The sequence below is a fragment of the Loxodonta africana genome, chromosome 15, assembly GCF_030014295.1.
Source record: "Loxodonta africana isolate mLoxAfr1 chromosome 15, mLoxAfr1.hap2, whole genome shotgun sequence".
Taxonomy (NCBI): domain Eukaryota; kingdom Metazoa; phylum Chordata; class Mammalia; order Proboscidea; family Elephantidae; genus Loxodonta; species Loxodonta africana.
In genome coordinates, this window is record NC_087356.1 from 26,210,673 (window position 1) to 26,236,111 (window position 25,439).

A 25,439-nucleotide genomic window follows, 5' to 3' on the forward strand; every position below is an offset into this window, starting at 1 on the left:
AGGCCCTCTGGGGCCTCTGGGAAGGGGGCAGTGTAACCTGCAGGCCCCAAGCTTGGCTGGTCCAGCATGAAGGGAAGCTGGGTGGAGAGGCTCAGGTGGCAGATAACTGACAGGTTTGGCCACACTCTAGTGCACTAAGGGGATCAAACAAGAGCAGAAAAGGGTGGTGGCTAAGAGTATAGACTCTGGACCCAGACTCCCTGGGATTTTGGACTGTGAATCACATCTCTATCATCTAACAGCTGTGTCTTTGGGCAAGTCACTTAACTGCTCTGTGTCTCGGTTCCCTCATGTGTAAAGTGTTGGTAATAATAGTACCTGCTTCTGAGGGGTGGTTCTGAAGAGTTTGTGTTCATGTATATAAAACACTTCAAATAGTGCCTGGCATTTAATAAATGTTAACTATAAAAACTATTTTTTTAGTTTTTATAATCAGTATTCCAGGCCTAAGAAAATATTGCACATACCCAAGAAGCCTTTTCAAGGTCTCTCTCTCTCTCTGTTTTTTTTTTTTTTTATCTGAGAAGTTTTATCATCAAATGTTTGTCTATCCACTGTCCTACCAGTCTGGGTACAAGTGGCTGGGTAATGGGTGGCCATCCCCCCTGCTCCCAGGGATGCTGGCCCTGTGTCCTCTGACTGCCCCTCCTGGAATAGCCTGTTCTGAGCTGAAGGCATTTGTCCTGATGGCTGGTGGCTGGTTGTAGGCCTCACAGTGGTGCTACATCTTTCTTGGAACATACATTCCTTTGGTGACTCCCTTCTCAGTCCCTCTCCCTAGGCCAGCTCGCTCTTTTTTGACTACTTGTGTACTAGTGTCTTTCTAGATTGATGCATTGGGATCCAGTGCTAGCAGGAAGAGCTCTAACCTCAACTGTACCCTTACTGTGTGCCAACCAGGCACTGTGCTGGAGGCACTAGTGTTTTGTTCAATCCTCCCAACACCTTCCAATCATTCTCTTGATTCTACAGAAGCGGAAACAGACTTTGAAAGTTCAAGTCACATGCCTAAGGTCACACAGCCAGAAAAGAGTGGAGCTGGGTTGGAAGCCCAGGACTGATTATTTCCACTCTAGGAGGGTTCTTCCCCACAGTCACTGTGATCGTGACTGTAGCTGGAATCACTATGATGTGTTTGTTCTTACACTCTGGGTGGACACACAGATGCCGTCATTTCCCATCGGTTGGATTGGGGTATCCATGGGACCCAGAGTCTTGAATAAATGTGAGGGCAGAGGGAAGAAGCCTGCATGGAATCATCCATGCTCCTGGAAGATTCTGGACCTTGGCAAATGTACTTTTAAAGATTTAAGGGATCCTGTAAACTCACATGCAGAGTGTCCATGTCAAGTTTGGTGTCTGTGAGAGGAGAGGCAAGGCTTGTTTGCCTCCCAGAAACCACATGTTCTGGTCTTGGGAAAAACCAAAGCTCCAAGACAACATTAGGACAACTGAACCAGAGGAAGTGAGCTGGCCCAACTCCAACAGTAAAAAGGAGCCCCCCTCTTAGAAGCACCCTCTCCCCCACTGTCATTGAGGTACAACCCCAAACATGTAACAGAGAGGACTGTCTCACATGGTCACAAACTCACATGCCTACAGGAGCCTGGCAGGCAATGTAAGAAGAGTGTGCCAGTAGGAAGAGCATACGTGCGCACTGGGTGAGTGGTGGCCACTGGGGTGAGCTGAGAGGACACACCTGGTCTAGAGGTGCCAGAGGATCAGCGTTGGGTAGAGAGTTGGGGCCTCATGGCACAGCTTCTCTGATTTTTCAAGACAGGCTGTAAGTCCAGATTTGTATGGGAAATCTAACGTTTAATTAAGGTACTATTTTGTTATGGAAACCCTGGTGGCATAATAGTTAAGTGATACGGCTGCTAACCAAGAGGTCGGCAGTTCGAATCTACCAGGCGCTCTTGGAAATTCCATCGGGCAGTTTTACTCTGTCCTATAGGGTCACTATGAGCTGGAATCTACTTGAAGGCAGTGGGTTTTGGGTTTTTTGTTAAACCCAAACATTGTTTTGGCCAAAGCCAACACAACTGCAGGTGGGGTTGTGTACTGTGGGCGGCATGGTGTTTCACTTAATCCTGGAGGTCTTGGTCCTAGGCTCTCAGGAGAATAAGTGCCTGGCCTCCTCTCCTCTCACTTGGGCTTGCCAGTCAGCACCTATCAGTGACTACACCAATAGGGCACATGGGGGAAGTGACGTAACCAAGACTTACCAGTATCTATTGCTGTCCAGTGGATTCCGACTCATAACGACCCTATAGGACAGAGTGGAACTGCCCCATGGTGTTTCCAAAGATCAGCTGGTGGATTTGAACTGCCAACCGTTTGGTTAGCAGCTGAGCTTTTAAACACTGTGCCAGCCAGGGCTCCGACTAAGACATAACTTACCTCTATTGACCCTGAAAAGTCATTGCCGTAAACATGAACTCTACGTAAAAAACCGGACTTGCTATGCAAACACAGCTTCCAAACAGGATTCCTTACCCCTTCCAACCAAACTGTGGCTCTTAAGCCAGCTTGATCCCCTTCAGGGTAGGACTGTAGTCGCCTGGGTTGCTGAGAAGCTGCCCTCACTCACTGCCTCAGGTGGGATGCAGAACTGGCTGCTTGTAACCAGCCCTAACTAATGGGTAGTGTAAACATGATATTCTCACACACTAACCTTACAGTTGAGGTGTAGACAGTAGGCTGCTAGGTTTCCAGATTCTTCTGTCTTGTTGCTCTGCTATCCCTAGGGGGCGCTATTGACAACATGGTCTGAGGTGGCTCACCACAACAATCTATGTTCCAGCCGGTGGAAAAAGGGGCATGAGGAGATATGCCCTTTCCCTGTAAGGACACAACCGGTCACATATCCCATTGGTCATCACATGGTCTCAGGGTCACATCTAGCTGTGAAGGAGGCTGGGAAATGTTGTCTTATATTCGGATGGCCATGTGACCAAGTAAATATTTTCTACTTCTACAGAAGAAAAGGATAACCTATATGGGGGCAAGGTGAGGTTTCAGCCACACTCTCTACTCTTTTTTTTTTTTCTTAAATTTTTATTGTGCTTTAAGTGAAAGTTTACAAATCAAGTCAGTCTCTCACACAAAAACTTACATACACCTTGGTACATACTCCCAATTGCTCTCCCCCTAATGAGACAGCCCGTTCCCTCCTTCCACTCTCTCTTTATGTGTCCATTTCGCCAGCTTCTAACTCTCTCATCTCCCCTCCAGGCAGGAGATGCCAACATAGTCTCAAGTGTCCACCTGATCCCACACTCTCTACTCTTTCGAGCTTCATTCCTGAGGCAAGACTTCTTGGGAGGAAGCCCCATTGAGTTACTGGGTCCCAGTATGAAGTCTCCAAGGGAACAGTTAAATGTCTGTTTAGGGGCAAGTCCTGGGCAGTGAACAGCAACCAGACCAGGAAAGTTAAAGGTTGGGTGGGAAAGAGGCCTCAGGAAGTGTGCAGGGATCAGGCCATCAGCTGTTGCTTTCCTGATTTGCAGAACAGGTGTGTGGATCCACTGTTCCCTGGATACAAGCCGAGTGTTTGTGAAAGTCCCTGGGAATGTTCCTGTGGAAATGCTAGATAACCCCCCTGTAGATTTCCTGTGCTGACTCTGATGGACTGGGTCAGGGATGGGGGCAGGATGGGGTGTGGTAGGGGGAAGGAGCAAAGCTTCCAATCATTGTGACAATTAAAAAAAAAAAAGCCTCATAATATCCAAAATTCCCTCTAGGGGGCAGTACTATCCTCTTAGAGAACCGCTGGGTTAGACTCATGTGGGGTGGAGCGTACACTAAGGAGCTAAGTTTAGTGTCCACTACACCAAGTCCAAGCTAGCCCTGGGCATACCTGAGTGACTAAGATAGCCTGAGTCTCTCCCCTCATTGACCCCATAGTCTAGCTAGGGAGGTAGACATCAAATAAGTAACTACACCAATGGTTATGAATTACAGTTTTGATACGTGCTAAGAAGTATTGCAGAGCCCTGGTGGCACAGTGGTTAAGAGCTCAGCTGCTAACCAAAAGGTCAGCAGTTCGAATCCACCAGCAGCTCCTTGGAAACCCTATGGGGCAGTTCTGCTCTGTCCTATAGGGTTGCTATGACTCTGAATCAACTCGATGGCGGAAGAAGTACTGCTATGTGGCTATTTGCCAGAGGGACCTGAACTAGACTGGGAAGTCAGGGATGGCTTCCCTAGGGAAATGGTGTTAAAACTGAGGCTCGAGGGGTAGCCCTTCAAAGAGGAGGGGAAAGCAGTTGCACATTGAAGGGGTAGCAAAGCTTGGAGCTGAGAGGAAACTGGGCGTGTTCTAGGAACTGAGAAGACACTGAGTTTCCAACAGGGGAAACTGATCATATCATATCATATAAAACAATTATGACCTGGTCATATTTGTTTATTTTAAGATCACCTTGCTGCAGCATAGATGATGGACCAGAGTGGGGCAGAGTGCCTGGGAGGTGACCAGATAGAAGGCCCTCCCAGTGGCCCAGACAGGAGGTGGTGGTGGTGAGACTAGGGGAGGCATTTGGATGCTGTGGGCGCATAGATGGTACCAAAGTCATGGGTGTCAGGAAGGGTGATTTAGGCTGCAAGAAACCAAAATCCTGGCTCAAATAGAGTTAAATTAAGAAATAGACTTAGCCGGATGAGTTCACCTAACTGGAAGTCTGAAGGTGTGCAGGTTCTGGGCATATATGGTGTACAGCTCCATAGTATCATCCTGGACCCAGGCTGCCTCCACATTTCTCTCTGGTCTGGTGTCCTTGGTTTCTCTTCATCACTGGGCTGATTGGCAACTGGATCTACTTGCTTCCTTATTCACGTGAAGCAGGGGAGGGAGGGCTTCTCCAATCATGGAATATAAGTCTATGCCTTCAGGGAAGCAAAGACATGCCTCCTTCTCTAGACCAATAGCCAGGAGATGAACTCAGATAAATGAGGATTCACCCTGGAGCTGGGGCTGGGAGTTCTACCTGAAGAGTTGGGCTCTATTAGAAGGGAGGAAGGGGGCCTGAATGGTGGGGAGCCAACAAGTGCCCACCTCATTAAGAGGGTGGATGAGGTCACCCAGGCAGAAATGCAGAGTCAGGAAGGAAGAGGGCTCAAGAATTCTGAACAAATTACAACCTTGAAGCCTGGGGAGAGGACAGCCTCAGAGCCTCCTTCCTGTTCCTCCACCCCATGACAGTCAGAATGCTGGCGCTTTTGTGGGTCTTCCACTTCTCCTTGAGAGCATTTCTTAGGGTGCCTTTAGATGTGGTTGGCTCCCTCTGCTGTCTCTATCCTCTGATTGTGAGCTCCCTGAGGACAGGGGCATGATTTAGTCCCAGGTCATAGCACAAGTCTTAGCAAGTCAAAAGTGCCTGATGAATGGGTATGGGATTCATTTATTCTTTCATTCAATTGTTTTGATAATAACTATGGAGTACCTACTTTGTGCCCGGTGCTGTTCTAGGTGCTGAGGATGCAGCAGTGAATACAGCAGACAAAATCCTTGGATTAGACAGTCTAATGGGAAGATGGAACATAAATAAGACACACTCATGATGGAATGATCAGTGCTAAAGAAAAATAAAGCACAAAAGAGAGATGGGAAGTGAGGAGAGGAGATTTGTAGGTTTAAGCTGGGGAGTCAGAGGAGGTCACAGTTAAGTGAATATCAGAAGGAAGGGAGGGAATGAGCCTTGTGGATACGGGGTTGGGGAGCGGTGGCGGGAAGTGCATTAAGCCAGAGGGAACCTGGCTTTGAGGAAGGCACTGGCCTGACACAGCGGAGGAACAGCTAGAAGGCTAACTTGCTTGAAGAAGGTTGGGGAGAGTGACAGGAGAAGAGGTCAGGGAGATGGCGGTGGTGGGGTTATCACTTTCCCAGTAAGGACTTTGGGTTTTTCCCTGAGTAAGATGGGAGCCACAGGAGGCCTTCATTGTCACACTGTCCCTGCCTACTCATTCATTTCATCTGTATACAAACATGATGTTATTTTTCTCAATAAGATACCTTCTTGACCTTCATCTATTAAATAATTTCTCTCTTTATACAACAATATCCTTTGAAAGAGTTATCCATACTTTTGTCTCCAATCTCTCTCCTCCAAAATAACTCCAAACCTGTTGCTGTCGAGTTGATTTCGACTCATAGCGACCCTACAGGCAGAGTAGAACTGCCCCATAGGGTTTCCAAGGAGTGGCTGGTAGATTCAAACTACCAACCTTTTGGTTAGCAGCCAAATGCTTAACCACTGTGCCACCAGGCCTTCTTCATCCTCTCTCAAACCCACCCCAGTCACACTTGCAACCCCACCACTCCACCGAAACGGCAGATCTTGTCAGCTCTCCTTCAAAATATATCCGGGATCCCACCATTTCCACCATTTCTGTTGTAATCACCCTGGTCCAGGGCACCCTCTTCATTGCCTGAATCATTGCAATAGACTCCTTGAAGGTCTTCTGCTCCTGCCCTTGCCCCCAACAGTCTATTCTTAACCCAGTCAGAGGAATCGTGGTCAAACAGTCAGACCATGCCACTCCTTTATTTGTTTCAATGGTTACAAAGCAGATGGTGAGAAATGGTGGGATCCTGGATATATTTTGAAGGAGAGCTGACAGGGTTTGCAGCTTTGGTTGAACGGTGAGGTTGCAAGCATGATGGGTGGGTTTAAGAGAGGCTGGAGGAGAGGGATTGGAGACAAAATATGAACAATTCTTTCAAAGGATATTGTTGTAAAGAGAGAGAAATGACTTAGTAGATTAAGGGAGAGTCAGGTCAAAAAGGTGTCTTATTAAGAAAAATAACATGTTTGTCTGCAGATGGAAAGAATGGGTAGTCAGGGAAAGCGTGATAACGAAGGAAAGAGGGGGAGGATTCCTGGAGTCTTGTCATTGAATGGGTGAGAGCAGAGGGGATCTAGTGCCCTTGTGCCAGTTTCTTGTTAGTTAGGAATAAGGTCATTCATTCATAATAACAGTAAAGAAGGCAAAGTATTTGGGGACAGATGTTGATGGGGGTTAGACATGAGCCAGAGAAGTTCTGTTCTCAGTAAACAGGAAGCAAGCTGAGAATGGGAGTAGGCAACAGTCTGTGGTAGTTTGAGGACCCGCCCACTGCAGTAGAGTCAATTCCGACTCATAGCGACCCTGTAGGACAGAGTAGAACGGTTCCATAGGGTTTCCAAGAGGCATCTGGGGGATTTGAACTGCTGACCTTTTGGTTAGCAGCCATAGGTCTTAATCACTACGCCACCAGAGAAGATGAAATAGTCATCTAGGAGAGCGGGAGACTGAAGAGGCTACTGAACTATGTCTGATTGCCCGGCAGCACGAAGGGTCCATTTGAGATTAGGGGTCATGGATTTAAAGTGACACCAGTCAGCTTAGCTATGTTTGTCTCCAACATGGTTAACAGTTAGGGTGCAGATGTGGAGTTGGCAGAGAGTTGGATTTCACCTGGGGAGCCCTGGTGGTGCAGTGGTTAAGAGCTCGGCTGCTAACCAAAAGGTTGGCAACTTGAATTCACCAGCTGCTCCTTGGAAACCCTATAGGGCAGTTCTACTCTGTCCTGTAGGGTTGCTATGAGTCAGAATCGACTCAAGGGCAACTGATATTTTATGATTTAGCCTACCACCCGTTTCTGTCACTTTGTCATACTGTGGAAACTTGTGTGTTGCTGCGATGCTGGAAGCTATGCCATCAGTATTTCAAATACCAGCAGGGTCACCCATGGTGGACAGGTTTCAGCGGAGCTTACAGACTAAGACAGACCAGGAAGAAAGGTCTGGTGATCTACTTCCAAATATTAGCCAATGAAAACCTATGGATCACAACAGAACAATGTCTGGCGTGGTTGCTTTGGACACATCATCAGGAGGGATCAATTACTGGAGGAGGACATCATGTTTGGTGAAGTAGAGGGCCAGCGAAGGTGTAGGAGACTCTCGGTGAGATGGCACAACAGCTGCAATGATGGACTCAAATACTGTGGCAATTGTGAGGATGAGCAGGAATGGGCAACGTTTAGTTCTCTTGCACATAGGGTAACCATGAGTCTGCCTGTCCATCCATCTGTCCGTCCATCCACCCACCCATCCATCCATCCATCCATCCATCCATCCATCCATCCATCCATCCATCCATCCATCCGTAAAACTTGTTGCCTTTGAGTCAATTTTGCTTCATAGCGACCCTATAGGACAGAGTAGAACTGCCCCATAGAGTTTCCAAGGAGTGGCTGGTGGATTCGAACTGCTGACCTTTTGGTTAGTGCTGAGTTCTTTTTTTTAAATAATTTTTATTGTGCTTTAAGTGAAAGTTACAAATCAAGTCAGTCTGTCACATATAAGCTTATATACACCTTACTACATACTCTCATTTACTCTCCCCCTAATGAGTCAGCCTGCTCCCTTCTTCCAGTCTCTCCTTTCATGACCGTTTTGCCAGTTTCTAACCCTCTCTACCCTCCCATCTCCCCTCCAGACAGGAGATGCCAATGCAGTCTCAAGTGTCCACCTGATACAAGTAGCTCACTCTTCATCATCATCTTTCTCCAACCCATTGTCCAGTCCCTTCCATGTCTGATGAGTAGTCTTCGGGAATGGTTCATGTCCTGGGCCAACAGAAGGTTTCGGGACCATGGCCGCTGGGATTCTTCTAGCCTCAGTCAGACCATTAAGTTTGGTCTTTTTAAGAGAATTTGGGGTCTGCATCTCACTGTTCTCCTGCTCCCTCAGGAGTTCTCTGTTGTGCTCCCTGTCAGGGCAGTCATCGGTTGTGGCCAGGCAGCATGTAGTTCTTCTGGTCTCAGGATGATGTAAGTCTGTAGTTGATGTGGCCCTTTCTGTCTCGGGCTCATAGTTATCGTGTGACCTTGGTGTTCTTCATTCTCCTTTGATCCAGGTGGGTTGAGACCAATTGATGCATCTTAGATGGCCGCTTGTTAGCATTTAAGACCCCAGACGCCACACTTCAAAGGGGATGCAGAATGTTTTCATAATAGAATTATTTTGCCAATTGACTTAGAAGTCCCCTTAAGCCATAGTCCCCAAACCCCTGCCCTTGCTCCGCTGACCTTCAAAGCATTCAGTTTATCCCGGAAACTTATTTGCTTTTGGTCCAGTCCAGTTGAGTTGACCTTCCCTGTATTGAGTATTATCCTTCCCTTCACTTAAAGTAGGTCTTATCTACTAACTAATCAGTAAATAACCCTCTCGTACCCTCCCTCCCTCCCCTCTCTCGTAACCACAAAAGAATGTGTTCTTCTCAGTTTATACTATTTCTCAAGAACTTATAATAGTGGTCTTATACAATATTTGTCCTTTTGCCTCTGACTAATTTCACTCAGCATAATGCCTTCCAGGTTCCTCCATGTTATGAAATGTTTCACAGATTCGTCACTGTTCTTTATTGATGCGTAGTATTCCATTGTGTGAATGTACCATAATTTATTTAACCATTCATCTATTGATGGACACCTTGGTTGCTTCCAAAGCAGCTGAGTTTTTAACCACTGTGCCACCAGGGCTCCATCTGTTGTTTAAAAAAAAAAACAACAAATGGAGCCCTGGTGGCACAGTGGTTAAGAAACATGCAAATGCTTTATCAAAACAAGACAAGAGAAAGGCAGTTGAGACTTCTTGCAGCGTAGTGGTTAACAGCTGTGGTTGCTAACTAAAAGGTTGGGAGTTCGAATCCACCAGGTGCTCCTTGGAAACCCTATGGGGCATATCTACTCTGTGCTATAGGGTCTCTGTGAATTGGGATCAACTCGATGGCAACAGGTTTGGTTTTTGGTTTTCTATGGAGGTTAGTGGAAGGCCCCTGGGTGGTGCAGATAGTTTGCAGCCGATTATTAACCTAAAGGTGGCAGCACTGAATAAGAAAGGCCTGGCAACCTGTTTCAGTATAGATTACCACCAAGAAAACCCTATGCAGCAATTCTGCTCTGTAGCACGTGGGGTCGATGTGACTGGACTCTACAGGTATGGTATGGATATATGGAGGTTAGGGAGGACTTGGGAGGAGGAAGGAAGGAAAGTGCTTGCCTGGTGCTGGGTGCTGGAGTGTTGGGATACAGCGCGGGGAAGGGGGGGGCGGGAAACTAGGGCCCTATGATCAAAAAGTTCTTAAGCTGACAAGAAGCTAGACGTAACACCTGAAAGCGTGCTAAGGGCGGTCACGCTCAAGGCTTAAGCTCTAAACATTTTTCCCCACTGTGGGAAGCGGGGGCCTAGAGATTGGGGGGTGGGGTGGGAGGAGGCGAGCTCGTGCTCCAGGGAACGCAGTGCGATTAGGACACAGACCTTCAATTCCCGAGACAAGCGACCCCAGGTTGCTCTGGAGAAGGCTGAGGGGAGGGTTCTCGCGGACTGGATCGTTGGGGTTTCCCCCAGCACGGTCGCCTGGGCAGAAAACCGGAAGGTAGAGGACCCGCTCCGAGGGCCAGTGACGGGATGAGTGGGCAGAGTCAAGCGGCGCGGGGAGCGGAGCTCAGGGCGCACCGCAAGCTCGGCAGCTCTGCACACTCCTCCTTCGGCTCTCGCTCCAACCTGCAGTTACCCGCAGACACACTCTAGTCCCTGCTTCTGAAGGATCTTTCCCTCCTCTTCCCTTCACTATTTTCTTCTTGGCACCCACTCTCCGAGCGCTGGCTGTATGCCGGCCCGGGCTGGCGCAGTGGGAAGGGAACGCAGAGACACGCTGCGGCCGGCGAGGTTGGCACCGTGTGGGCTCCCTCGGGCAGGGCTGACTGGCCGGCCGGCAGAGCCGTGCTAGCCCCGGCGCTTCCATTCCTGGCCGGGGGTGGGCACAGGCGCTGCAGGGGGACCAGAGCCCCCAAAGGCGCCCTTCTGACCCCTGCCCCGCCCACCACGCGCAGGGCGGATCCGGGCAGGGGCCGGAGCGGGGAGGGGCCCGCAGAGTCAGTGTCCGGTATCCTCCTGGCGGCCAGTCCTGGGCGTCTCTGCCAAGGCGCAGCGAAGGCGACAGCCTCCTTTGGCGCGGCTGCACCCACTCGGCCAGCGATCCGGGCGCTTGCTTGGCCAAGGCCTGCTGTCCGGTGCTCCCGCTCCCGCCCTGCCGGAGCGCCTCTGAGCGCCTAGGGCCGCTGAGCCATGCTGTGCTGCCTGCTGGTGAGGGCCAGCAACCTCCCCAATGTGAAGAAGGACCGGCGAAGCGACCCTGTCGCCAGCCTGACTTTCCGAGGTGAGAGCCCCGTGGCGGCTGCGCCCGTGCGGCTGCACCACCCGACCTTCCGCGCGCACTGTCGGGTTTGCGGTCCCCGCTCCGGCACTAACCCCTGTCCAGGCCACAGTTTCTCCCTCTGACGGCAGAAATCTCAGCCCTGCCTTCTGCCGAGGGTGGAGTGAAGATGAAACAGAGCCTAACAAGTGCCATAGTGCTTTGAAATTTTGGAACACTGACAGTGCCATGATATATCAAAGGTTAACACTTTTCTAAGACCGATACCCACAGGGAATAAAGGGCTTGGCAGTGGGGATGAGGGAGGGTTGAAAGATGAGTACAGAAGGGAGAGAGGAATCAGCGCCACTTAAAAACTGGAGGTGTGGACAGTGTGCTTTGAAAGTTGTGCCTTTATTTCATTCATTCAGCCATCCTTTATTGAAGGCAGGCCATCTTGGCCTTCTCTCAATCAGGAGCAAAAGGGACCCATCAGAACCACTCTGGCCTTGACACAAGGAATTTTGAGGAGCTTCAAGAAGAATGTTTTTCCAAATTCAAGAAGCTTAAATACCAACATGTAATATTTAGACTAGCAAGACCTACCCAGCTTCCATGCAGGCCAGTGGAGCTCATGCACGGCCACCACCCAGCTGTCCGTGGAGACTTGTGTGTTGCCATGATGCTGAACAGGTTTCAGCGGAGCTTCCAGACTAAGATGGGCTAGGAAGAAAGGCCTGGCAATCTACTTCTAAAAATCAGCCAGTGAAAATCCTATCGATCACAATAGTCTGATCCCCATCCCCGTTTCTTTCCATTGTGTGTGGGGTCACCATGAGTCAGGCCGACTCATCAGCAGCCGAGGACATCTCACTTTGAAACAGCAAATGACTTACAACCCTCCCCTACTCCACCCTCTCCTCGACAGGCACCGTTAACCCCCACTTCACAGCCAAGGTTCCCATGGGAGGAGGTGTCTCAGGAGAGGGAAAGGGAAGAGGAAGTATCTGTCAAAGTTGAGAGAAGGAACAACAGCTGTGAGTCAGGACTCAGGTTCTTCACAGAAAGATACATAAGGAGAGGAGAGAGTTTTTCCCTTAGTCGAGAGGGGTAGGTACCCTGTGACTTTGTGCAATTAGAAAATATGTACATCATAAAAGATGGTCAAATGTAGAGGGAAAAGTGGTTGGAGTTTTTTGTGAGGTTTGAAAATAGTGGGGACATCAAGGGGGGTCTTTAGCTCTGCCCCACGATCTCCATCACCTCCCCAACCAAAAAACACATTGCTGTCGAGTCTATTCTGACTCACAGCAACCCTATAGGACAGAGTAGAACTGCCCCATAAGGTTTCCAAGACTAATCTTTACAGAAGCAGACTGCCATATCTTTCTCCCACTGAGAGACTGATGGGTTCGAACCACCAACCTTTCGGTTAGCAGCTGAATGCTTAATCATTGCACCACCAGGCCTCCTTTCATCATCTCTGCAAGTACCCCCAAAATAATAATGATGGATGAAAGACACAATTTGGCAAAGTGAGACCTATGTGTGACTTTTATTCTTTGTTATGGGACAATTTACATTTTATTTGTTTTTTAAAAAAAAAATTATTGTGGCTATATTTATATATGTATATAAAACCACAATAAATTTATATATAGATAGATATATAAAATTTGCCATTATATATATATACAGTTTAATATGAAATTATATATATATAAATTTAACATATATATATAAAATTTTAACCATTTTACATGTACAATCGTAGGGCATTAATGACATTCACAGTGTTGGGCAACTTTCACCACTATTTCTGAAATTTTTCATCACCCCAAACAGAACCCTGTACCCATTAAAAGTCATTTCCCACTCTCCGCATCCTCGGCCCCTGGTAACCTCTAGTCTACTTTCTGTCTCTATGGATTTGCCTCTTCCTAGATATTTCATATCACTGGAACCATGCAATATTTGTCTTTTTGTGACTAGCTTATTTCCTTTTTAGTTCCCTTAGCATAATGTTTTCAAGGTTCATCTGTGTCAAAGCATGTCTTAGCATGTCTCAGGACTTCAGTCCTTTTTATGGTTGCTTTTTATTCCTCTTTTCTTGAAAAGTGTGAATCAAAATATTTAGAAAACATTATTTCCATCAATTTGGTGACGTGCCTGGGTGCTCACTAGGCAAATGCAAACGCCCCTAGCTCTCCTCTGCCCATCAGATGCTGCTTAAGTCATTCCTGAAGAGAAGTTGCAGAGTCAACCCTGGCTGGGAAAGAAATGCCCTCAGGACATTGAGGCCCAGTGCCACATCAGCTGGGTGTGGACTCTGAAACTCTTTTGGGCACGTTCACAGCTCTTTCCCTGGGGCCTGTAACAGTCTTGTGATGGGTAGCTATGAATATCCCCATTCTACAGATAAGGACATGGAGGCCGGGGGAAGTTAAATGATGTCCCCAGGTTAGTGGTCATGGCAGGGAACTGCCAGTGCTTGGAGTGGGGAGTGCTGAGTCAGGCAGGTGACAGAATCTGTTGAGGCCCCTCCTGACTGCTGCCCTGGCCCAGGAACTTCGAGCATGTGCAGCCTCTGTCCCCTCAAAACCTCTGCATTCCCCCTCTTCACAATGCTTTATTATTCATTTGCATGGATGAGCCCCTAGTACCCTTGAAACAGAGTAGAATGTAGAGTCTCCAATGTCTCAAATCTACTTGTCTTTAGAAGCCCAATTGTGATGCCACCTTCTTCACGAAGGCACCCAGTATTCCCCTGGCTGTCCTTAGTCTCTCTCTATGGATGTCACAGCACCTTGCGGGGTCAGCTAGAGTACTTTCCTCAGCTGGCTGTGCTCGGTACTTAGCTTGTGCACATGGTCTCCCTCCCTCAGGACACCTGAGAGCAACCACCTGTCCTGTTCACCTTGATGTCCCAGTGCTGAGCACAGGCAAGTGCTCTGTGGAGTTTGTGCCTATCTGGCCCAGCCTCTAACCACCCTCCAGATGAGCCTGGGTGCCTCATGCAGCCAGGGCGCAGTGGTCCTCACACTTCACCGTGCCTGAGAATCACTTGGAGGGTGTGTGTAAAACAGATTCTGGGGCTCCCATTTGTAGAGATTCCCATCCAGCGGGTCTGGAAAGTGACCCAGGAGTTGGCATTTTAGCAAATACCTGCTGTAGGTCATTTTTTTGAAGTGATTAGAAAAATTGCTTAGACCTTAGAAAGATTTATTTGAGATGCTGGGAAAGTTGAAATTAATGTGCTCCCTCTCTAAAGGGTATTCAGGGTAGACTTTGGTCTGAAGCACTGCTTAGGGAGGGAGGCCATTAGAATCCGGCCCAGAGCGCCAAGGCTGGGGGTTCTTAACCCTGGTTGCCCATCAGAATCACCTGGGGAGCTTCAAAAAGGACTGTTAACAACCCACTAACTAAACCTCTGGGAGCGGGCCCAGGCATTTTGGGCTTATTGTTGCCGTTGATTCGATTCTGACTCAGAGTGACCCCATGTGTGCACAGTAGAACTGCACTTAATAGGGTTTTCAAGGCTGTCACCTTTCGTAAGCAGATTGCCAGGCCTGTCTTCCGAGGCACCTCTGGGTGGATTTGAACCACAAACCTTTCAGCTTTAGTCAAGCGCTTAACCATTTGTACCACCCAGGAACTCCTTCTAGGGCGGGGCCCAGGCCTAGATGTTTCTAAAATGTCTCCAGTTGTTTTGAATACGCAGCTAGGTTTGAAGACTACTGAGCCCAACTCCCTCGTATCTTAGATGGGCTGTGGCCTGCTCGAGAGAAGCTAGCCTGCACCCTGTGCTCGGCTCCCACACACTGCCCCAAATGCATGGGCCTGGGCTGGCCACACTTTCCTTGCAGTTGTTCCCTGGGCATTCCAGCCTCGGATGTAATTTCAAGACCTGCCTCCCAAAATAGATTATGAGCTCCGGGGGGCTGGACTCTGAGGATAGTTTCCTGACTTCCCCAACTAAAGGCCTCAGGGTGGAGGCTAATGAATACTGGTCATTCCTTGGTTCTTATATTCCAGAACCTGGGGCATGGTAGATCTTTTTTGACAAAGTTCTTTGTGAATGAGCAGTTCATTTCTATAGCCTTTAATCTGTACTTCTCTTCTGTCCTGCCCATTTCCACCCCTTAACGTGACTGTGCATGTCCATTCATTCATGCATTTAGTTTATATTTAGTGAACACCTACTATGTGCCTGGTGCTGTTTTATGTGTTGGGGATGCATCCAAGAACAAAACAAGATCCCTGTTCCCTTGAACTCAAATGTCTTATTTCCTGGAACACTGGGTCTCCTGTATCCCCCACTTGGTGAATTTCTACCCTGATTCACCCCAGCCCACCCACCAGAAACCCCAGAACATTCTGACCCCTCTCCTCCCTTATCCCATCAGGTCCGCTCTTCCTCCCCAAGTCCCTCCAGCCAACCCTGTCCCCTGCTTCCTCCTCCCCTTTCCTCTGTCTCCTGGAGGGTCTCTAGAGTTAGGGCAAGAGCCTGGGGGTACCTTATGGAGCCTCTGCAAGATGGGAAGGCAGCCAGCCATGCCCTTTGGCTTCCTGGGTCTGAAGGCGGAGAGGGTGCCTGTCCTCAGGAAACACTCTTGAGGAGCAGGTGTGACTCACTCATCTGAGTAGGGAAGGATGGATGTAGGGACACTGGGTTCTCTGAACCTGGCTTTTTACACATGAAAAGTGACTTAAAAAATAGAAAATTGCTTTCTTTTTGTGAACGTAATACCTACTGAATGTAATAAATGAATTTTTTTAGATAGGCAAGAAGCAAAAGTAAAAAATAGCCGCCAACCCTGCCCCTTTGAATGAACTTGTTAACAATTTGATATATTTCCTCCAAGATTTGTAGAATTTTTTAAAAACAATTTTGATTGTGAAATTTAATATGCAAAAAATACATAAAGTATAAATGTATCCTTCAATGCAGTGGTTCTCAGTGGGGGCAATTTTCTTCCAGGGGACATTTGGCAATGTCTGGAGACATTTTTGATTGTCACAGTGGGGGGGTTGTATGTGCTACTGGAAATCTAGTGGGTAGAGGCCAGGGATGCTGCAAACTCCCTACAAGGCACAGGACAGCCCCCACCACAAAGAATTACCCAGCCCCAAATGTTAATAGTGTCCAGATTAAGATGTCCTGCTTTAAGGAACAAATTATGAAGTATATATCTATGTAGTATCACTCAGGTTGAGAAGAGAACCTTGACAACTTCTCCCTCTAGAAGTCCCCAGCTCCTTCACCTTCCTCCCTAAAGGTAATCCCACCCCAGAGTTTTTTTTTCAAATATTTGCATATTGATATTTTCATTCAACCATAAACCGGGGGCATTTTTCTATGTCAGTAACTGTTCTTCCACACAACCGTTTTAAATGGCTGCCTGTAATTCATTTAATCAACCCTCCATGGATGGGTACTAGGTTACCTCAAGACTCAGTACATGTACAGATATATGTATATGAAAATATAGCCAAAAGTTTCATGTAATAGTACCCTTATTATGAAAGATGCACTGAAATTTTCTTTTCTAGTCTATTCTGTCTTTAAAAAGATATATTGGTCAACTCAATGGATGTCATGGCCCACTAATGGGTCCCAACGGGCAGTTTGAAAAATGCTGCCTTAATGCAATGGTGGCGTAGTGGTTAAGAGCTTGGCTACTAACCAAAGAGCTGTCAGTTCAAATCCACCAGTGGCTCCTTGGATACCCTATGGGGCAGTTCTACTCTGTCCTATAGGGTGGCTGTGAGTCAGAACCAACTTGATGGCACCTAACAACAAAACAACAATGCAATGGGAGACTCTGGTCCAGGAGTCTGGGGTGGATGGGGCTGTGTGGGCCTGGGGGACCAAGTGAAGGATTTCAGTGGGGGGATGGAAGAGGCCTCCCTGGTGGGTACACTCCTCTTCACTGAGTCCTTCAGTGAACACCCTGGGCTTCTGTAGGATTCTCACAGATGCTTGCTGGCCCCCACTTTTGAAGTGCAGTCTGGGGAGAGGGCACAGTCCACTTACCTCCACCCCAGCATGAGTGGTGGGATTGCCTGTGTCTTTAACTGTTTAGCCTGTGAAATGACTCACATAAAGCCACATCTCCCAAGGACAAAATCAATTTTCAGGGACAGGACAGGTCTAAATCCATGATGAGGAAGGAACTCTGTTCTTAACTGCTTCCTGATTAGCAATGTGCCTTCCCCTTCCTTAGCATCTGTAAATCATGTGACTGTGCTGGATTCCGGTTTCATTTCTTTCTTGCTCCTCTTTGGGGCTGCAGCACCCATCAGTGACCCTCCCTTCATGACATCAAGAGAGTCCAAGAGTTGGCCGTCCTAAACAGGACTCAGTGAAGCCTTATCAAGGGCCTCAGTTGTCCTCATCTCAGGGAAGACAGGAAGTGGAAAATGTTTAAAAGACACTTAGTACAAGAGTTTGGCATACATATAACGCTCAATTAACTCTAGCTGGGATCCCCAGGAAATGAATTTCCGAGTGGACAGTTCAAGAGAGGCTGCAGATGGAATTTTCCATGTTATTTCTCTAGGTTATGAGAAGCTGACCTGTGATAGCAGAAGAGAAGTGAACATTTAGCTTGCATCTCGTGTCCACTCAAAACTCAATGTGGTAGACACTCTTATTATTATCAATTTACTGTGGAGGGAACTGAGGCCTAGAGAAGTTTTGAGACCTATGTGAGGTCACATAGTCAGTGGCTGTGGCTGTTATTGAATGACTCCAAGGCCATATTTCTAACTCCTGCTAGAGCCATACTAAGAGCACACAAAGGGATTCAGCCAAGGCAAGCTTAAACCAACACTCAGACAATAATTGGTGTCCCTCCCAGGACACCTCCTCACACCCCTAATTGTGCCTCCTTCCACCCGCTCTATCCACTGACACACACCCATTACACAGTCTTATGGTGTTCCCTGAAACAGATTTCACAGTGCAACTAACCTTTAAGAAGTTTAAAGAAATAGCACTTGTTGAGTTTTGGCATAGTATCAAAGAAGGATCGCCATTCCTTTCTGAAAGTTTATTAAAATACGCCTTCTTTTCTAACTACATATTTGGCTAGATTTTATTTTTCATAAACTTTAACCCAAATGAGATCTCAACAGATTGAATACAGAAGTAAGAAACGAGAATCCAGCCAGGCATTAAAGAAATTTAAAGAATTATAAAACAGTGCCACTTTTCTCACTTTTTTCCTTTGTTTTAGAAGTCATAATTATTTTTCATCAAATTTGTTATTTATGTTAACATGTAATGGGTTTATAATTTTGAAATTAATTACTAAATATTTTTAAATGTCTGTTTTAATTTCTAATGTAGTAAATATTGATAGATACAGCCCACCTAAATAAAAGCTCTTTGGGGTTCTTAATACTTTTTAAGAGTAAAGGAGTCCTGTGATCAAAAAATGTGAGAACCGTTGCCCTAAGGTTTCACAGCAAGTAAGTGTTCTCTCATGGTCTGCACCATTCTAAAGTCCACATTCTTTGCCAACAACAGTGATTTACAACAGGAATGAGGAGTTGAGAGTTCACCCTTTCCTACTGGGGCAGGTTTATTGGAATCTCTGGGGGAAACACTTTCAAACATCCTGTAACACAGAGTCATTTCTGTTCCTGATGCTTAGTGGAGAAGTCGAGACTTTGAGCCCTTTCTGTGCTCCTCTTAATGCAAAGCACTGCAGAGCAAAACCTGATTAAGTGACTTCTCTCTTTGCTTTGGGAAATAGCTCTTTCTCTCAGTGGGTCAATTCATCTTCTTGGAAAGAAGTTCTCCCTGCTGTGCTTCAGGGGACCTTCCTCACTCTGATCCTCTCAACCCGTTCGGTGGCCCCTGAAGGACGGAGGTCAGAAACGCTGGCCCAAACTTCTTGTTCTGGGGATTACCCAGAGAGAGAGGAATGCTCTTGTGTGGGGTCTACGGTGGACTAGGGGCTGCAACTCAGGCCCCTTCCTCCCAAGCCCAGGCTCTTTTTTTTTTTTTTTTTTAAATTTTTATTGTGCTCTAAGTGAAAGTTTACAAATCAAGTCAGCCTGTCACGCAAAAACTTATATACACCTTGCTACATACTCCTAATTTCTCTCTCCCTTAATGAGACAGCCTGCTCCCTCCCTCCCACCACTCTCTCTTTTTGTGTCCATTTTTGCCAGCTTCTAACCCCCTCTGCCCTCTCATCTCCCCTCCAGGGAGGAGATGCCAACATAGTCTCAAGTGCCCGCCTGATCCAAGAAGCTCACTCCTCACCAGCATCCCTCTCTAACCCATTGTCCAGTCCAATCCCTGTCTGAAAAGTTGGCTTTAGGAACGGTTCCTATCCTGGGCCAACAGAAGGTCTGGGGGCCATGACCTCTGGTGTCCTTCTAGTCTCAGTCAGACCATTAAGTCTGGTCTTTTTATGAGAATTCGGGGTCTGCATGCCACTGCTGTCCTGCTCCCTCAGGGGTTCTCTGTTGTGCTCCCTGTCAGGGAAGTCGTCTGTTGTAGCCAGGCACCATCTAGTTCTTCTGGTCTCAGGCTGATGTAGTCTCTGGTTTATGTGGCCCTTTCTGTCTCTTGGGCTCGTAATTACCTTGTGTCCTTGGTGTTCTTCATTCTCCTTTGGTCCAGGTGGGTTGAGACCAATTGATGCATCTTAGATGGCAGCTTGCTAGCGTTTAAGACCCCAGGCGCCACTCTCCAAAGTTGGATGCAGAACATTGTCTTAATAGATTTTATTATGGCAGTTGATTTAGATGTCCCCTGAAACCATTGTCTTCAGACTTCTGGCCCAGGCTGTTTTGTGAAATGATCTTCTTGCACAGAGACATAGAGCCTGGTGTTAGGAGGAGGTCTCGTGTTTATCTCTCCTCACTGCCTTCCCTTCAGGGTTCACCTGCCCTAAAGCACCAAAACAGGCCTCCACCCCTTCATGCCCAAGGCTCCAGAAGAAGCTCCCGCTGTCTGTCGCCTGGGGCAGTGTGGGTCAGGTCTCAGCCATCACAGTGTTAGTTCTTCCTGTTGTCTACCCCAAAGCCATTCTATATTCTCTTGGCCCAACCCTCACATGCCAGATAGAGCTGCTTTAGGACAGCCTGCTTCAGACAGACCCATTCAAATCTTTAAAGGATTAGGGGAATTTTTAAAAATTGAGGTAAAATTCACATAACATATTCACTCCTAGGCCTATACCGAAAAGACTTGAAAGCAGAGACTTAAAAAGAGACTTGTATACCAATGTTCATTGCAGCACTATTCGCAACAGCCGAAAGGTGGAAACAACCTAAATGCCCATCAACAGATGAATGAATAAAGAAAATCTGGTGCATACAGACAATGGAATACTACTCAGCCAGTAGGAGAAATGAAGTCTCGATACATGCTGCAGCATGGACGGAGCTTGAAGACATGAGGCTGAGCAAAATCAGCCAATCACAAAAGGACAGATGTTATATGACCTTACTTTTATAAAAACACTAGAAAAGGCAAATGTATAGAGACCAAAGTTTCCTAGTGGTTACCATGGGTGGAAGGGAGGGGGAAAAGGGAGGTTAACAGGGATGGAAAAATTGCACAGCCAATTATTATAATTGCTGTCAATAAGCTGTATACCTGTAAAAAGCTGTATTGGCAAAAGTTGTGTGATAGATATATTTACAACAACAACAACAACAAAAAGAGCAGCTGCTGAGGCTGCTTGTGTACAACCAAACACCTCACGGGGTTTGATTCCTTGGTTTGGATGTTTAGGGTCATGGTTTCATGGGACATCCCACTTAATTGGCCTATTGACATGTTTAGTGCTTCTGTTCTACCTCCTAGTTCGTTGTGTAGTGTCTCGGTTCTTAAAAGCTTGCAAGCAGCCATCCAAGGCAAACAATTGGTCTGTATTCACTTGGAGCAACAGAGGAAGAAGGAGAGTCAGGAATAGGAGGAGGATATGGAATGTGTAGCTAATTGCCTCTGTGAACAACTGCCTCTTTTGCCCTGAGACCAGAAGAACCAGATGATGCCCAGCTACCATTACTGAACATTTTGATCAAAGGTTCCGTAGAAGAATCCTGATTGAAAGGGGGAAAAATACAGAACAGAATTTCAAATTCTTGTGGAATCTAGACTTTCTGGAGCCATGGAGGGTGGATGAACCCCTGAAACTATATTGCCCTGAGATAACCTTTAAACGTTAAACCAAAAATATCTCCTAAAGTCTTCTTAATACCAAACAATAGTTTAGCTTAATTAGTAAAAAAGGTCTGTCTTGAGAGTTATGCTCTTTTAAGAGCTATCTATATGGGATCAAATTGACATCAGCAACTCGAAAGTTTAGATAAGAACCTCAGGGGCAGTGAATTGATGTTAACAAGGAAGCAACTACTTAGAATGGCTGCACAACTCAAAGAGTGTCATCATTGTCACTGAATTGTACGTGTAGAAACTGTTGAATTGGTGTATGTTTTGCCGTGTATATTCTCGACAACAACAAAATAAATAAAATTTAGAAAAAAATTCACAAAACATAAAGTTCATCATTTCAGCCATTTAAAAGTGTACAATTTAGCTAGTTGTTAGTCTATTCATAATTTGATGCAGCCATCATCACTGCCCGATTCCAGAACTTTTTCATCACTCCAAAGTGAAACCCTGTACCCATTAGCAATCACTCTCCATTCCAACCTCTCCCAGCCCCTGGCAACCACTAAACTACTTTCTGTCTCTTTGGATTTGCCTATTCTGGGCATTTCATAGAAGTGGAATCATAAGATATGTGAAAGTGAATTTTTAAAAAGAGAAATGGAATATTTTCTCTGATCACTTGTTTGTTAGAATCAGAAAATGTACATTGTAAATTTTTATCTGAAGTCGGGAATAACAATAACAAACTCGTTGAGAAGAGTCAGCCTGGGTATTTTCTTTGAAAAGTCTCCTGATTGGGCTGTCGCTCCTTGACCCCTAGCTGAGAGAGAAGCTGTGTGACATTCACTGTGGCTCTCTGGCTGGGCAGAATTCTTAAGGGACTGGTGAGCTTTGTAAGGTCTCACTTAGTGGGCAGGGAACTGTTAGGTGGGTCTTAGAACCTAACTGGGTGGAAGGTGCAGGGGTGGGATACATCTCTGAGCACTCTCCTTGTGTCTGTCCTAGGGGTGAAGAAGAGAACCAAGGTCATCAAGAACAGCGTGAACCCCGTGTGGAATGAGGTGTGTGAGTTTTTTCACTCTCTCTCCTTTTCTTCCTTTGCTGCCTCTGCAGGGACAGGTCAGGGGGCCCCGGGGGAGGTGGCTTTCTTTGTGGTATCCTGAAGGAGAGGAGGGGCTGGAGGTCCAATGAGCCAACTAAATCCTCCTGGCTGTAGACACCTGGGAGGAGGGTTGTGGCCTGGCCTGCCAGGTAATAAAGGCAGTGCCCCTGGGATGTGGTACAGGATGGGAAGGAGCAAGAGGCCCTGTTCCTGTTTCCGCTGTTCCCTCAGTTCTGGCCACTCTTGCCTGCCTTGTCTCCCTCTCACAGGCTGGTCTTCCTGCCCAAAGCTCACCTCCTCCCCTCAGCCCTCCCTGATTAACCAGGTCCTCCTGGGGCTCCTATGGCCTCTTCCCTTTCCTCCCCCTCCCTACATGTGGCTTCTGTGTGGTCCTTGGGATGCCCCGGCAACCTTGCCTGGAGTGGGTCAGGATGCACAGGCAAACCTTGGCTCTGAGGAGGATCATGGGGCCCTGGATGGGCCTTCCCAAAGTGGCACTAATCCATGCTGCCTCCCAGGGGCCTGGCTTCTGGACCAGTACGTGTATCTTAAGGACCCTACAGGGTCACCTGGCATTTTCTCCATCTGTGCTCCCAGCCTGGCTTCTTGGGGACTGGTTAGAGTTGAGTCGGGGAAAGAGGGCCCTGGGGAATCTGACCTCTTCTCTCTCCTACTGCCTTCTGGTCTCACTGCCATCTCTGAAGCTCTGAGACCCTAGTATTCATCCACCCACCCGCCCACCCGCCCACCCGTCCATTCACCCACCCACCCACCCACCAGCATCACTCATGGATGCCTGCTCAGTGCCCCGTGGCGGAGGGGGAGGGGGGTGGTGGGGTGGTGAGAATGTACCAAATACAGCCCTTTCTCCTAGAAGGCTACAGTTAAGATGGCTTTTCTCCTTTTCTTCCAGGGCTTCGAGTGGGACCTCAAGGGCATCCCCCTGGACCAGGGCTCTGAGCTTCATGTGGTGGTCAAAGATCATGAGACAATGGGGAGGAACAGGTGAGGTGGGTGAGGAAAGGGTGCTCTGAGCACTGAAGGTGGATGCAGATTCCAGGATCCCAGCCCTGGCTCCCCTAGGGACTTGGATGTGCCTGAGGGCTGGCGTTTTGACTCAGAACCTGCTTCTGTGGGCCTGCCCTGGGGGTAGGTGTTGGGGAGAAGCCCTGGCTGCAGCCCCGGGAAGCTACCTAGGGGTCAATGTGAGAGCTGCCAGGCTGCCCAGCGCCAGGCTGCAGGGAAGGGAAAATGAGCTAGAATCAGGTGTCTACACGTTGGCACAGATATCGTGTGCTCCAGGGAGTAGGTAGGAAAAGGATCCCTGTCTCCTGCTCCAGCCCAGAGGCTCCTGGGGGTGGGCCTTCTCCACTGCCCAGTGCCGCTGGTGAGCGCAGTGGGGACATCCAGGCGGCAAGCAGGGAGAGAGAAGCGGCGTCTATTGTGAGCTGTCGAGGAAGGCGTCATGGAAGAGGTAGAACTTGAGGTGAGGTTTATGGCTTAGAAGCCTTCAGAGTAATAATGGTTAGCACTGACTACGCATCTCCCTGGGGCAGCGTTTTCTGTGAGTTATTACGTTTACCTTATGCGAGGGGTTTTCCAGGCAAGGGGAATAACAGAAGCAAAGTTGTGGTGGCAAAAGTAGGCAACAGGTCTTTTCCTTGTCATTCAGCTCCTGGACCTCATGGTGGTGGTGGGTGGGCAGGAGCAGCCACAGGACCTTCTGGCTGTGGGCGTGGGGAGGGGGCGGGGAGGGATGGAGACACAGCCTATGAGCACACACAGTGTGGGCTTCAATGTCAGGGTAGGAGTTCGGTGGTCCCTGCTGGGCAGGATGAGAGCACCTGTGTTAGGTGCCCACAGGAGCAGGTTCAGGCTCATGGTGCCACTTACTGAGGTCAGGGCCCAAGGACCTGGGCATGGGTTTGCTGTATTGTGACCTGCTCACAGGGGAGCCTTTGTTTGGAATTGGGTCAGCCTATGTCTGAGGCCCAGGGGAGGCCTGGCTGTGTTACCCTGGAGCAAGGGAGGAAAGAGAGAGACAGAGGAGAATTCAGGGACTTAGGCGAGGCAGAAGGGGGTCTCAGGCTATGAAACACCTGGAAAGTTTGAAATCTTAAAAAGCTTGGAAAGAAAAACCCAACTGCCACCGTGTATCTGGGGCTCTGCAGGGCGTGTGGGAGGGTGTGCGGGAAGGTGGGGCACTTTCTCTGAGCTCTTGAAGGTAGGGCTGCGAGGTTGGGGTCCCCAAATGCTGCCTAGAGTATCCTGGGCCCATCATGTCCAGCTCTGGACCTCAGCAGCCTCCACCAGCACATGAGGTACGGTTAGAATCAGTTCACTCTAAACTACCTTCCAATACTGACGTTTGGTGGAAAACAAGGTGGCCTGTCCCAAGCATGAGAGGTCAGGGAGGGAATGACATAGGACTTGGGTGGTCCTTGAGGCCATCCAGGAGGAGGGCCACTCAGACTGACCTGGAGGCAGGAGTGGGCTTTGGAGAGGTGAGAAGGGCAGGACATGCCATGTGCAGGTGTGGAGGTAGCTGGCATGACAAGTGCAGGCCCAGTGGGGCCAGGTGGGGAGGGGCCTAGATGCCAGGCTGAGGATAATAATAGCGTAGCTGCAACAACTAATGCTTACCTAGTGCTTAGCTGAGTGGCTGGCCCTTTGCTGAGTATGTTTATACAGTGTCTTTTTTTCATCAGGTGGGTATTATTATAATTGTCATCATTACACATGGGGAAACTGAGGCTCCAAGAGGTTGGGTAATGTTCTCAAAGGGCAGTATTGGTGGAGCTGGGATTGGAGGGCAGGTCTTTGTGATATGCTCATAATCACTGAGCACTTTGTGGCTTTTGGAGGCTCCTGGAAGCCCCGGGCGGGTGCTGGGCCCTTCTGGAGAGTCCAGTTCCCCTGGTTCTGCTGGAGTTGAGAAAGCTGAGTGAGACAAAGGCTGGAGAGTCCGGTTACTACAGGGCACGCGGAGGAAATGCCTGTTTCCTTTTT

At 48.0% G+C, this 25,439-nt stretch overlaps 1 protein-coding gene across 8 annotated transcripts in view; it reads left to right on the top strand.

Annotated features, from left to right (window-relative positions):
• DYSF (dysferlin) overlaps positions 1–25,439 on the top strand; it is a 242,190-nt gene that overhangs the window by 5,245 nt on the left and 211,506 nt on the right. For 4 of the 8 annotated variants that reach the window (XM_064268707.1, XM_064268709.1, XM_064268711.1 and 1 more), the window contains exons 2-3: positions 22,334–22,389; positions 23,344–23,435. In XM_064268707.1, the coding sequence (XP_064124777.1) occupies positions 22,334–22,389; positions 23,344–23,435 (148 nt within the window). Of the gene's footprint in view, positions 1–11,036; positions 11,209–22,333; positions 22,390–23,343; positions 23,436–25,439 lie in introns of those variants that run through there. The other 4 variants (XM_064268706.1, XM_064268708.1, XM_064268710.1 and 1 more) reach the window with 2 other exon arrangements.